The 13,317-nt window shown below is 42.9% G+C and overlaps 1 protein-coding gene across 26 annotated transcripts in view; it reads left to right on the top strand.

The window, feature by feature from the left end:
* Nucleotides 1–13,317, top strand: part of KCNMA1 (potassium calcium-activated channel subfamily M alpha 1) — a 664,040-nt gene that overhangs the window by 476,232 nt on the left and 174,491 nt on the right. For 25 of the 26 annotated variants that reach the window (XM_040976116.1, XM_040976108.1, XM_040976123.1 and 22 more), the window contains one exon: nucleotides 796–951. The exons of the other annotated variant lie outside the window; for it this stretch is intronic. In XM_040976116.1, the coding sequence (XP_040832050.1) occupies nucleotides 796–951 (156 nt within the window). The remainder of the gene's footprint in view (nucleotides 1–795; nucleotides 952–13,317) is intronic. 26 annotated transcript variants of the gene reach the window in all.

The raw sequence follows: 13,317 nt of genomic DNA, 5'->3' as shown, positions 1-13,317 counted from the left end.
CTAGGCTACTGTGCCGGGGCCATAAACTTATTTTCTAACTCCATTTTCTCCCACTGTTTGAAGCCATTCTTACTATCTACCACTCTTCACTTGAGGCTGCTTAAAAACAACTGGATGACCACAGCTGTCTAGGTCCTTGTCTTGGGATCTGATCTCATTGTCATCTTGCAGCACACAGTGAAAGGCCAGCACTGAGATTTGCCCAGTGATTTAGCTTCTCCTAGTGCATCAGAAGCTGCATCCCCTCAAACACACCAGGCAAGTCCCCAGTTACACCCCAGTCCCTCCGAGTCAAAGACTCGGTCGTGGAGCCTGCAATCTGTGTATGTCCCATCTCTGACTTTGTTATCTGCTCTAGTTTAGGGGTCACTGATCTGAAATACTAGGAAGACAGCCTAAAAAAAAAAAGAAGGAAAAAGAAAAATGCCCAGGCATCTGACACAGCCCGCTGCAGGAGCCAAAGTACGACCAACCTAGTCAGATGTCCTCATCACCCCCGTGATGGATCTGTCACCGCAGGAAATCCCCTATGGGCTCTCTCTGGCTCCATAACCAGCCAGAGGAGAGGACTTGGACTCCTGGTGGGGACAGGAACAGCGTTCCAGAGAGACTGAAGTCTGGCACGGCTGTAAGAAGAACAAACCACCACGTGCCAGACCCAGGCAAAAAGCAAAGCAAAACGGAGACGAATCTGAATGACCCCAAATATTGGGCAGTACAGTGTTTCCCAGAAGAGATTCTAAACAATTGAACATTGGACAAAGCAAGGTCTCATACCTGGTTTTGTTTCCCCAGGCCCATCTGCTAAACATCCCGAGCTGGAATTGGAAAGAGGGTGATGACGCAATCTGCCTTGCAGAACTCAAGTTGGGTTTCATAGCCCAGAGCTGCCTGGCCCAAGGCCTCTCCACGATGCTCGCCAATCTCTTCTCCATGAGGTCGTTCATAAAGGTAACGTCTTGTCTTATTAGAGTGCATTAGCCTGGGATTCCATGTGTCATGGGGTTGAGTAGAGAGCACGGCTTAAACTCAAAACAGATCGATGGGCCTTAACCACTTTGGTTCAGGAGAAATTCCTTGTTACAGATTTGGGCACGAGGCCAGCTCCTTTCAAAATTATGTTTTTATTTTTATTTGGCACATCCACAGCCATTAAATGATTGTTCAAAGCACAGTCCTCTTTTTTTTTTTTTTAGATAAACCACATGTTTATCTATCAACAAAGCCTCCGCTGTTAAAACAAAAATATGATTTATATACATTCCATATGGCACCAGAGTGCCTAAAGAAAAGAATTATCATTTTGCTCTTTTATATCAAGTGGCTGGTGGACCTCTCACTGTGTGGATAAATGCAAACCATGTGTTTGTGCCGAAGCCCAAACCCCAACAACATAATTCATTTATTTATTTCTGTACAATCAAGGAGGCCAGCAGAGCTGACATGCCATGGTTATTTGAATGGAGAGTGAAACAGTGAACTGAGGCCTTCACACTGGGAGACAGGCAGCCTGGATGGCTTCATCTCCTTCCCAGCCAGTACCTCCTGGAGCTGGCAGGGCAGCCACTCCCAAGTCCTCCAAAGTGGCCGCTACCTACTGGAATAACTTAGGCGAGGAGACAAAGAACCAGCTCCATCCTCACAGGCCAGGCCAGCAATGTGTTTCCAGAACTTTGAGTTAACGCTCCAGACTCTTGCAGAGGAGCCTTCTGAAGCGTGAGCTAACAGTGACTCTAGTCATTACCCTTGGATGTTTTGTAGCTTAGGCAGCCAAAGTGGCCAACAAGCTCCATGGATGTGTCTAGTTTGAGCTTTTCTGATTTGGAACTGATGGATAGAGTCAGTCCCTGAAATTTGAGTTTGCATCCTCCTTCCTGTGGTATAACCAGCTGACTGCATAATGGTTGAGGTTGGAGATGGGCAAGAGCCCATACAGCCCCACCAAGTCGCCCAGAGTCTCTGAGATCTAAGATGAGAGGCCTCTGGCCTCTGGCTGCCATGGCTGCTTCATCCATCACTAACAAGCTGTTTTATGGAATTGAGGAAAGGATTCTGGCTGCCAAAGAAGAGTGGGTGTGAAGTACAAGGCTGAGATGTGTTAATGCTCACCCTTGACATACATGAGCTGTTACTTAGTGTGGGAGTCCTTACCCTTTGTACCCATCTAATTAACATTGTTTAGCCAATAGATGGTCAGCATTGTTCTACAAGAAGAACAAGTTGTTTTGGAGCTCCTGCAGTGATTTTAGTAAGATTCCTTGATTTAAAGACTTGCTCTGTTGCTCATTCTGCACCCAGACACTTCAGCCCAGTAGAGCTGTGAACTCAAACTCAGCCTCCCCAGGAAGGGTATTGCATTGCCTTAATCATCTTCCTAATCTAAGCTGCCATGTGTCCTGCATGGCTGAAACTCTGTGTAGGCTAAAGGGAAGCAGGAGGGAGGTCTGTGTGGCTAAGTTTAGAGACAAGCCCCAAAGCCAGACGTGGGCTTGGCTCTCGTCAGGCTCTCACATTTAGCACAAGAAGCCTAGATGCAGGAGAGAGGGGTGTCACCAAAGCTCCTCTAGTCCTTCAGCGGAGCACTAGTGGTTTTCTGCCTCTGGGGGGATTGCTTACAGAACCAAGCACGCAGTCTGGGGAGCTGGGATCTGCTTCCTCGTGTTGATGTGACATGAGCCTTGGCAGGCCCCACCACAGATGGGGCCACTTGACATGCTTGTGTTTTGATTGTGTGGTGCCTGCATGGTAACTAGAGCTGCCTGTCAAGGGAATTAATGAAAGGGATGTGAGGTTGATTCTTCAATGTTATTACCAGTGGGGAGAACTTCTGCCCAACTTTCCTCGGGACTCTGAAGGGCCTCACCTCTCAAGCCAAGGACGTCCCCTCCAGCTCTGCTGTTCTCATTGCCAAGTTCCTTTTTAGGAAGAGCTGTGGGAAAGTCTGGGCTAGGCCCTGATGTAACTGAAAACATATTTCCCTCCTGGGGTAAGGTTCCCATATGATTTCTGTCCCTGGCCAATTCCCCTGTGTTGGGAAGTCACTCTCTAAATTGACCTTTTGATATGGAGGTAGTTTGGGTTGGAATTTGCTAATATTGGTGATCTGCAAATACGTTGTTTTTTTTTTTTTTAACAAGAGGGATAGCCTTATTTGTCTGTCCCCCTTCAGTATTACTCTCACTCTCCACATTTCAGGTCCTGTCTCTTTTAGGTCATGGTGAGCAATGTCCTTGGTGTGTTCTGTGCATTATCTCATGTTGCAGTGTCACAAAGGCCTCACTTACTTTTGTTTGGGGGAGGCAGGTGCATAGGGATATCTACACATGGGTAGTTGTTTACTGAAATTGCTCACTCCCCCACCCATTGACCTCCCCCAACATCTGGCAGAGAATTTTCCAGCACTTGCAACAGGAATGGGGCTCATGGGGTTGGAGGGAAAAGAAGGGAAGCTTTGGTAGCCTTGATCTATTGGGAACACTTAGCATTTCTGGAAGCCAAAGTTAAAGTGTGGGCTTATCTTTCTCTTGGCCCTGAGCAAGTACTGTGTGTGTCTTGCTTCTGCTCCTGTTCAAAGAAGACGAAGGGAAGTAGGATTGTAAGAGGGAAGATCTCCTTCAGGCAGAAGCATAGAGACAGCCATTAGGCTTTTTATTAAATGTGAAACCACAAAGGCAAAAGTGAGAGTGAGGTTATGGTGCTCAACAGAAAGAACCTTTCCAGATGAATTAGCCAGAAGCTGAATCAGTGGAGGTGCAGCTGAAACTCGAACCACCAGTCTGGTATGGGATGCCTAACCTATTGCGCCACAATGCCAATTTCCTGGTCCACATCTTTGGTAGCAATACATTCCTAAAGCATACTAGCTAATGTTTTGATTTTTTTTTTCTGATTACTTGTTCTTAATGGTCTCCAGTTGATCTTTAAAGCATGGCATTTGCAGTTTCTACTGTGGTAGCATTTGACAAATCATGCTAATCCCACGTCCGATATGTTCAGGAAAGGAACTGAGATTGATAACCTAGGAGTCATTAGTAGCTGCTGTTATGTGTCTTCTGTTTTCACCCTTGGGTTCCTTTAAGGAATGCACGTAAATGTCCTGGTACCTGTGACTTATCTACATCGGCATTATCAGCTGGGCCTAGGACAGTCTGTTCATTGCCACTATCTAATCTCCTGCCACTGGCCTGGCAGGTGACAATGGAGATCTCTCTAATGCCTTCTGTGAAGACCAACACAATGTGCTTATTTAGCCAAGCTACCATTGTATCCTTGCTGAATAAGTGGCCACCTTTACTCTCTGCTTGGCTCCCTCACATGATGCAATTTCAGAGCCATTGATTTGTTGTTTTTGAGTCTTACCATGTATACTAAACTTTCTCTTCAGATTGTAAGGTTTCAAGCCATAGCTGCACCTGCTGCCTTATGAACTGTGCTATTATTCTCACTAGGATTAACTGTTCTTCAACTTGATAAATTGTGTCTGTGTGCATGTATATATTTAAAAGAAGATAACATGTTAAAATCCTTGATTATTCCACATTGAGACTTTGAATTTAGAACTTTAAGTGGTTCTTCAAATTGCTAACTATTTAAACTCTGTTAGTTTACCATTTTGCAAACACACACACACACACACACACACACACACACACACACACACCTGCATGCATACAACCAGGAACCTGGTATGTACTCTTTAATTGTTTATTTGTTGAGTGAATAAGTTATGAGAATGAAGAAAATAGGGGTTGAATTTACATTTTGTCCTCAGTTTCACACGTTTTTGAATTCATGGGTAAAATATTATTTTATGTGAATCACAATGTCGTCCTCTCCATCACATGTCCTGTTTCTGAATGAGGAAGCACTAGAGAAATTAAGTTCATGTAACTCAAATTGTAACTTGGCTGAAATGGCCATGACCGGACATGCAAATCAGTTGTTCGTTGAAAGAAGCTTTCAGCAATAATATAGTCCTTACGCTAAACATAGCCAAAGGAATCATTTCAGTGCCCTAAAAAAGGCTACAATTAGCATGTGTGTGTGTGTGTGTGTGTGTGTGTGTACACATGCGAGTATACAAAACCTGGCTTGGGAACTAGAAATATAAACAAATGCCTTGCACAGTAGCTCAAAAAAAAAAAAAAAAAACCTCAAGTCTTAACCATGTATTGAGCCTCTGCTGACGCTTTGTGTGCCTTACCTCGCTGAGTTCTCGCTGTGACTCTGCCCATACTTGGTCCTGCTGTGGTCCTCACTTTATAGTGGCAGACACAGGGTATTCGGAAAAGTTCAGCATCCTGAACTAGGGCTTCCTGTGGTTATGCAACTTGGAGTTAACATTGTCAAGTGTACAAAACCAGGAAGATTGGTCTCAGAATATAGGACTCATGATAGGAGGAAACCTTAGGTGGTGTATTATCTTAGCAAAACTTTTAAGTTTCTGTAGTTCATTGTTTGGAAGCTCTTGATGGAATAGCGAATCCTTGGATACCTGCTGTTTTCTAGGTCACATGCTAATCACACCAGCATCCTTAGGCTGCACTGGAATGTATGAGTGTGCATGTGCACAGCCCCCCCCTCACGTGGGTCTTGTCACCCCTGTCTCTAGGCAGCTCTGCAAGGGCAAAGGTCACAGCATCAAAGAGGTAATAGGCAGCGTGGGCGAAGCTGGGGAAGGAAAGAGATAGGCTCCCCAAGAAGTGTGTGTAATGACTATACATGATGTCCTAACATTGGGCTCTATTTTTTACCAGTAGAGAGCAACCCCTCCCCCCAATAAAATCCAGTTGTATCTGCTTCCTTGGAAACTATGATCCTTCTTACAGCTTTCAGATACAAAAATGACTTCAAATATATTTCTTTATCCGAAACTTTGCCCCTGAACCCATGATCTGTTTACTCGTGGTCTTCTCCCTTTGCAGGTCCTGTCTCAACTCAAACCTAACAGACTCAGAATTGAATTCCTGTTCTTTGCCCATAACTGTGTTATTCCAGTGTGGCACTGGTTTTCTGCTGCTCAAACTAACTCCTTTTGCCTCCTCATCAATTCTGAAAATCTTGATTCAGCTTTCCAAATAAACCCCAAATCTGAATACATTTTACCATCTGCACCCCTGGTAACTAGGTCCAAATCACAGCCTCTCACCTCGGGTCTTACCCTTCTCCCTTTTCCCGTCCATCTGATCTTTCCTCAGTGAAGCTCATCAAGAATCAGGTGCCTCTGTGATGGCATATCACACCAGAATAAAGTCTTCTCAGAGGCTGGTGTTCATCCTAATGATTAAGACATCGGCTGTGATGCTGACATCCCACATTGGAGTGCCTGGCTTCACTTCCTGTCTTTATCTCCCAACACTAGCTTCCTGCCAATACAAACCCTAAGAGACTGCTGTGGTGGCTCCACTAATTAGCTTCCTACCAGACCCATGTGGGAGACCTGAATTTAGTTCCTGGCTCCTAGCTTTGGCCCAGACCTGGCCCTAGCCAATGTAGGTTTTTAAGTAACAAACCTGCAATGGGAGGTTTCTGTCTGTCCACCTTATGTCTCTGACTCATGAATGGATAGATGAATGATAAATGATGTGCTTACAATCCTTCAGAATAAATCTGGGTTCCTATCGGACCTTGCTGGCTTCATGTCCTAAGAGCTGCCTTGTTCTTCATATTAGCCACACTCTCTTCAACTTTTTTAGGGCTTTGTACTTGGTGCTTCTTCTCACTGGGATGTTTATAAGTAGTTGCTAGGTTCCCTACTATGAAGTCTTTAACCATTTTTTTTTTTTTTGCTTTTTTAAAAATTGAGAACTTCTTTTATAATTGCTAGAATTGTACTTTGGAAGGAAATTTTAAAAACCTTAAATGCAGACTTATTTGTTTAAGAGAGAAGGAGGGAAAGAAAAAGGCCTGAAATAGCCTGGCCTGGGCCTGAATTCAGGAACCAAGAACTCAATATGAATCTCATATGTGGATGGCAGAACCCGACTGCTTGAGCCATCACTGCTGGCTCCCAGGGTCTGTGTTAGGAACTTGGAGTGAGGATTTGAAGCCTGGTGTCAAACCCCAATACTCCAGTGCAGGATGTTGCGAGCCTAAGCAGGTATCTTAACCACTAGGCTAAATGCCCACCTATAAAAACAGACTTTCAGTGGAAATATAATATTCAAACAGAAAAAAGAAAGCATGAAGAAATATATATATGTTGTTAAATATTCATAAGATCAATTTTCTCACATTAAATGTGACCTAGATTAAGAAACAGTACTTTATCAGTGTCCTAGGTTGTTGGAGTCTGTTTCTGGATCTCTTGGGGAGAATGGTCATGTTCACAACGTTGAGCTCTCTAATCTGTGATTTTGGTATACGTCTCCTGGAGAGTTGCTTTATGGTTCCGCAGCTTCCGTGGAAAGTGCAGGAAAATCACAAAGAAAGTGCAAAGCTCATCAAGTTTGTTGGTGCTTCTTGGAGTCACTACAGAGCGTAGATGTCCCATTTTACCCCACTCTCTAGCAAGGATGCAAACATTCTCCTTGATGTACTGAATGAATAGAAAGTTTCTATATGAAAGAAAGTACCATATTTTTTAAAAACAATTTATCCCTCGCACAGCCCAAATATTCTCACATCTGTTGACTCTTTTAGGTTTCTTTTCCTCCTGTGTCATTGTTTACTATTCATTGCCTTAATTTCCTAGAGTTATGTAAGCATCGAAGGGCTATTTGTTGAATCCTCAATATGTACAACAGCATTCGACTCATTATAGATGTTCAATAGATATTTGTTGAGTGAAAGAACTGATTGACTTCAACCAAGATGGGCTGGTTTCTGATATACACAAGTATGTGGGACTGGACTTGGAGCAGCAGTGTATTACAATTTAGTTTGATTTGGGTGCTGAAAATTTCTTTTGCTACTGTACATGGCTCCTTTGCCAAATTAAAGCTTTGAATCTGTGTAGAGACTTGGAATGTGAAGCTTTATAATTCTGGCAAGGATTTCACAGAGACTTGATAAATTTGGTTAAACACCATTTCAACTTTCAGGGAATCCATTCAGTGTGTTGTTTAAATTCATAAATCCAAACAAGCACCTATGAATTGCAATGAGTTTGCTAACCCTCAGCATCCCATTTGGGTTGAAGTCATTGGATATCTTTTCTTCCTACTTGAATCTCTTGAGATCAGAGACTTTCATACAAGAGCCTGACTTTCCTTGCAGTATTCATTCTGCCCAAGACCACTAAGGCGCACCTGAAAGCACAACAACTTCAGTGAAAACTTTCAATGAGTGGGAGAAGTAATCCATAAGCTATTAACAGGGATTCAGTTCCCCTATGACCCTGATAATTTCTAGAACATTGAATTAAAGAGTTCTTAGACCTTTACAAATTCTCAAGGCAAACATTATTAGCCAAGAAAAGCCCAGGCAGTGTGTCAAGAAGATTGCCAGAAAATGTCAATGGAACTTCTGAATAAAATAAAAAGAAGTTGGGGCTCCCTCTCCACCTCTTTCCCTCTTCTCCTTCCCTTCCCCTAACATGATTAGAAAGTCATTTCATGTTTGGTCCATCAAAGACAAACGTACATGATTGATGGTGACAGGGAACACATTTAACTCATTATTCTTTACTTTGCAGCAAAATGATTTGTGTAAACTGTCTGCCTAGCATTAAAGGTAAAACAAACTTAGAAACCCCCAAATGTTATATTTTCGTCTAATATTTTCCTTTTGGTTTTATAATTGTAATCACATATGGATTCTTTCATTTGGCTTTTGGCAGGGGCTGTACAAAGAGACAGGCTGCATAGAGAGAGATTACATAAGAGCAGAGCTGATACTAAGGAAGAACAGAGCTGCAAAAGGAATACAGGCAGGCGGAACTAGATGTGTGAAAACCCGTGCAAGAGCTTTGCTTCCCCGTGGCTCTTACCAACCGAGTATTGTGGCCCATGTGAAACGAGGGCTGTCATTTTGATGGAGCCTTTGGTCCCATCAGGCTGAGCAATTTCTGAGAGCACACACCCCCCTGGGCACCCTGGGCAGGGTACCCTAGGGCTCTCTGCTCTTTAGCTTTTTAACTTGTGCTTTGGAAGCACTATCCACTACTTTTGCATATTCAAGGAGAAATCTCAAATTGCTGTGTAAGCCACAAGGAATGAAATTTCAGATTCCTTTTTTTAAAAATTTATTTATTTTTATTGGAAAGTCAGATTTACAGAGAGAAGAAGAGAGAGAGAGAAAGAACTTCTGTCAACTGGTTCACTCCCCAAGTGGCTGCAATGGGCAGAGCTGAGCCAATCTGAAGCCAAGAGCCAGGAGCTTCTTCTAGGTCTCCCACGTGGGTGTAGGATCCCAAAGCTTTGGGCTATCCTTGACTGCTTTTCCAGGCCACAAGCAGGGAGCTGTATGGGAAGTAGAGCAGCTGGGAAATTAACCAGCACCCATATGGGATCCAGGCACATGCAATGTGAGGACTTTAGCCACTAGGCTACTATTCTGGGCCCTAGATTCCCTTCTTAAGTCTTCTGCTTATCACAGCTGCAAACCAATACTAAGTGGCCTATGTCCAGAACAAGAAGTTTAGAATGTTGACAGAACTATTTCCAGACTTTGGTGATGCCAACCAAGCAACAGCTACTGATTGCATATCGCAAAGAGTTTTGCATAACTTAAGAATCCTGATAGTATCCTAAGATTGTAAAACTTTTCATTTTCACTTTAGTCACTTTTATCGGATCAGATACACAAGCGTTTTCTTGAGACTTGTATGGACAATGTGCCAGAGGCAAAAGAGCTAATGTTTCCAACTCTTCTTTGGCTGTAGGCTAGGAAGGAATAGCACCCATTTCCCTAGCTGTTTGGAAGGTGAAACAGGAAGATGACTTCAGGTTTCACAACAGGTGGGGGAAACAGCTGAGCTGGGGCCATAACTCTTCTAGGTGATTGTGTTCTTAGCTCAAGGTTTTTCTCCCCTGTACACACTGCTTCCTCTAGAAAATTGTCTCACATATATAAACGCTGGTTGGTTTTATTTGCAGATCAATAGCCTCCAAGAATAGAAACCTCTTTGCAAGATTTATGAAACTAGCATCCTGTGTTTTCTGCCAGGCATGCCAAACTAAGTGATATAAAAATTAAGACTTTTTTTCCCCCAAAAGGAAAATACATATTCTTTCCTGTTCTCTGTGCAGTGCCACAGTTTGAAGTGGTCCCAGGCATCTCTGTCTTGCTTAGACCATAATGCCTTATAGCATGGGGGATTGGTTGCTCAAATCAGGTGCTGTAGCTAAGCAGGGAAGGGAATTGATGATGTGTTTGCTGAGTGAGACATAGACAACTAAACAGCTTAGTCTGAACATTCTGAAGGATGGAGTGAATGAGTCAGTGTTTGGTGTGGTGGACTTTGGGCATGGAGGAGTATCCAGCAGAGTGAAATCCAGTAGGTTAAGCAGTGTTGACAAGAAGAAGAAAGGATATTCCAAAGGAGAAAAATATGGGTAACTCTAAACCTCCTGAGGATCATATCAAAATTAGCCAATAACTTAGATGATGTAGACACAGCAATGGGAGTCTGAACTGATAAATCCTCAATGTTAGTAAAGAGATCGATTTGCATTTAGATAGTTGCATGTCTTTGGGCCATGTTCTGTGGTCCTGGGGCAAGTGTAGTGGCACAAAGAGGTGATTTTCCAGCTGCTCCATTTTTTTTTTTAAGATTTGTTTTATTTTTATTGGAAAGGCAGATATACAGAGAGGAGAGACAGAGAGGAAGATCTTCCGTCCGATGATTCACTCCCCAAGTGAGCGCAAAGGCCGATGCTATGCCGGTCCAAAGCCAGGAACCTCTTCTGGGTCTCCCACGCGGGTGCAGGGTCCCAAAGTCTTGGGCCGTCCTTGACTGCTTTCCCAGGCCACAGGCAGGGAGCTGGATGGGAAGTGGGGCTGCCTGGATTAGAACCGGCGCCCATATGGGATCCCGGGTGTGCAAGGCAAGGACCTTAACCATTGCACCACCGTGCCGGGCCCAGCTGCTCCATTTCTGATACAGCTTCCTGCTCATCATGTGAGGAAAGAAGCATAAGATGGCCCACGTGGCCGGGCACTTGTCACCCACTTAGAAGACCCACATGAACTGCCTAGCTCCTGTTTTCAGCCTTGCCCTGCAATGGCCTTTTGGGAAGTGAATTAGTGTGTGGATGATTTCTCTGTCTCTTCCTCTCTGATTTTTTTTTCTCAAAATACAATAATAAAGATAATAAATAATAAAGATTTATGGCCTCACTAAGAGTCAGACATGGTTATCATGCATATCTTTAATGTTATTTTATAAATAAACATATAGTCAATTTAGTTTTGTGTATAGCTGTATGCATTTTGGCACTTACATGTTGAGTCATGCATTCACCATCAAAAATCAGGATACAGAATAGTTTCAATATTACCTAAATTCCTTTACCCTCCCACTTTGCAGTCAGAGGGAGGGCCAACCTCCTTGGCCCCCACCCCAGCTGGTCCCTGGCAACCATGTATCTGCTTTCCATCACTATAGCTTTTGTTTTGTTTTGTTGTTAGTATGTCTGGTGAATAGCATCATATAGGATGTAACTTTTTGACATCAGCTTTTTTTTTTTTCAGTATAATTCTCCGTGATCCATCCAGATCCTTGCATGTATTAATACTCCTGTTCTTATTTATTACAGAATGGTATTGTGCTTTATGGATGTGCCATCATTTATTTAGGCATTCATGCATTGGGCAGCATTTAGCTTGCTTTCAGTTTTAAGTAATCCTGAGGAGAGTTGATTTAAATAATTGTATATAAATTCATGTAGATGGAAGTTTTCATATTTCTGGGTCAAACAGCCAGGAGTATGTAGTGAGTTTACATTTAAACCTAAAAAGGAATTTCCACAGTGTTGGCCAGAATGACTAAACCATTTATCATTCCTGTCAACAAAGTGGGAGTTGTTCTCCATTCTTGTCAGCACTTAATGTTGCCAGTGTTTTTATCTGAACCATTGTAGCAGGTGTGTCATGGTATCTCGCTGTGGTTTCCACCTGTGTTTCCCTAATGGTTGCTGGTTTTGAGCACCTGTGTAATCATTTTTGGTGAAGCAGCTGACTGGTTTTTTAGTTGGGTTGTTTTTACTGTTGAGTTTACAACTCCCTGATGTATTCTGGATGGGTTGTTGAATATGGACTTTGTGAATACTTTCTGTTAGTCCACAACTTTGCATGTTATTATCTTTCCTAGTTAGTTTGTAAGTTTTTGAATTTGAAATTTCTTCTCTCAGAGTGTTAAATGGGCTGTGGCTGTGTGACCCAGCCCTGTCTTGATGTCCTTTGGCTGCAGATGCAAATGCAGATGCTTAAAGCTATGCACATTGGTACTCCTCCTCCTGCTCTTGTGGAGCCTGGAATTCTGAAAGAGAGTCTTGGTGCCCTAAAGCCCAGCTGCTAACAAGCCAGCTCTGTAGGAGATTTCTCCTTACATTTTCTAGCTTTGCAGGCTGCATGTATTGTCTCCCAACTTCTTCATCACATCACTTCAGTGATGTGACATTTGATACTACTGTCACATCTAGTTCCTCCTCTGTAGTCCATTCTGCCTTCTTCTTGGAGTTATGTTTTGGGTCCACTTGGACAAGCCAGGAGAATCCATCTCAAAGACCATCAAGTTAATTTCACCTGTCTATTGTTCTTTGTCAGGTGATATGATCTTCATAGGTTCCAGGGGTTAAGGTGCGGATATCATTGAGGTTTCTGTTTGTTCTGCCATATTCTGTCTTTCAACCCCCGAAGGTCCACACCCATCCCAGGTGCAAAATACATTCACCCCATCACAAATCAACAAAAGTCTGAACCTTACAGGATCAGTTTAAATCCAAGATCTTATCTGAAGAACATCAAGTGTCTCAAATGTCATCATCTAAATGTCTGCAGGTGACACTGCGTGTCCAGAGGTCTGTGAAACTAGAAAACAAACATTCTACTTCTCCAGTGTAATAGTGGGACCATCGTAGGATAACAGTGACCGACACTCTCATGCCAAAAGAGAGAAAATGAAAAGAACGGAGCTACCATAACCCCAGGCATTTCCGAGATCCAGTCAGTCCAAAATCATTATATTTCAAGGTCTGGAAATAATCCTTCAAGGTTTAAAATTGTAATCAGGTTCTGTGATTCCTCCAATTATGCTCTTTTCAAAATTATCTGTTTTAATGTCTTTGTCTTTCCATATAAATTTTAGGGTCACATTGTCTATGAATTCCTGTTGATTTTTAAAAGTACACTTCTATCTATCTATCTATCTATCTA

This window comes from Ochotona curzoniae, unplaced genomic scaffold, assembly GCF_017591425.1.
Source record: "Ochotona curzoniae isolate NIBS_2020 unplaced genomic scaffold, NIBS_Ocur_1.0 contig_2692, whole genome shotgun sequence".
Classification (NCBI taxonomy): domain Eukaryota; kingdom Metazoa; phylum Chordata; class Mammalia; order Lagomorpha; family Ochotonidae; genus Ochotona; species Ochotona curzoniae.
The sequence above is the reverse complement of the archived record's forward strand: the minus strand, read 5'-3'. Positions and strand labels throughout refer to the sequence as shown.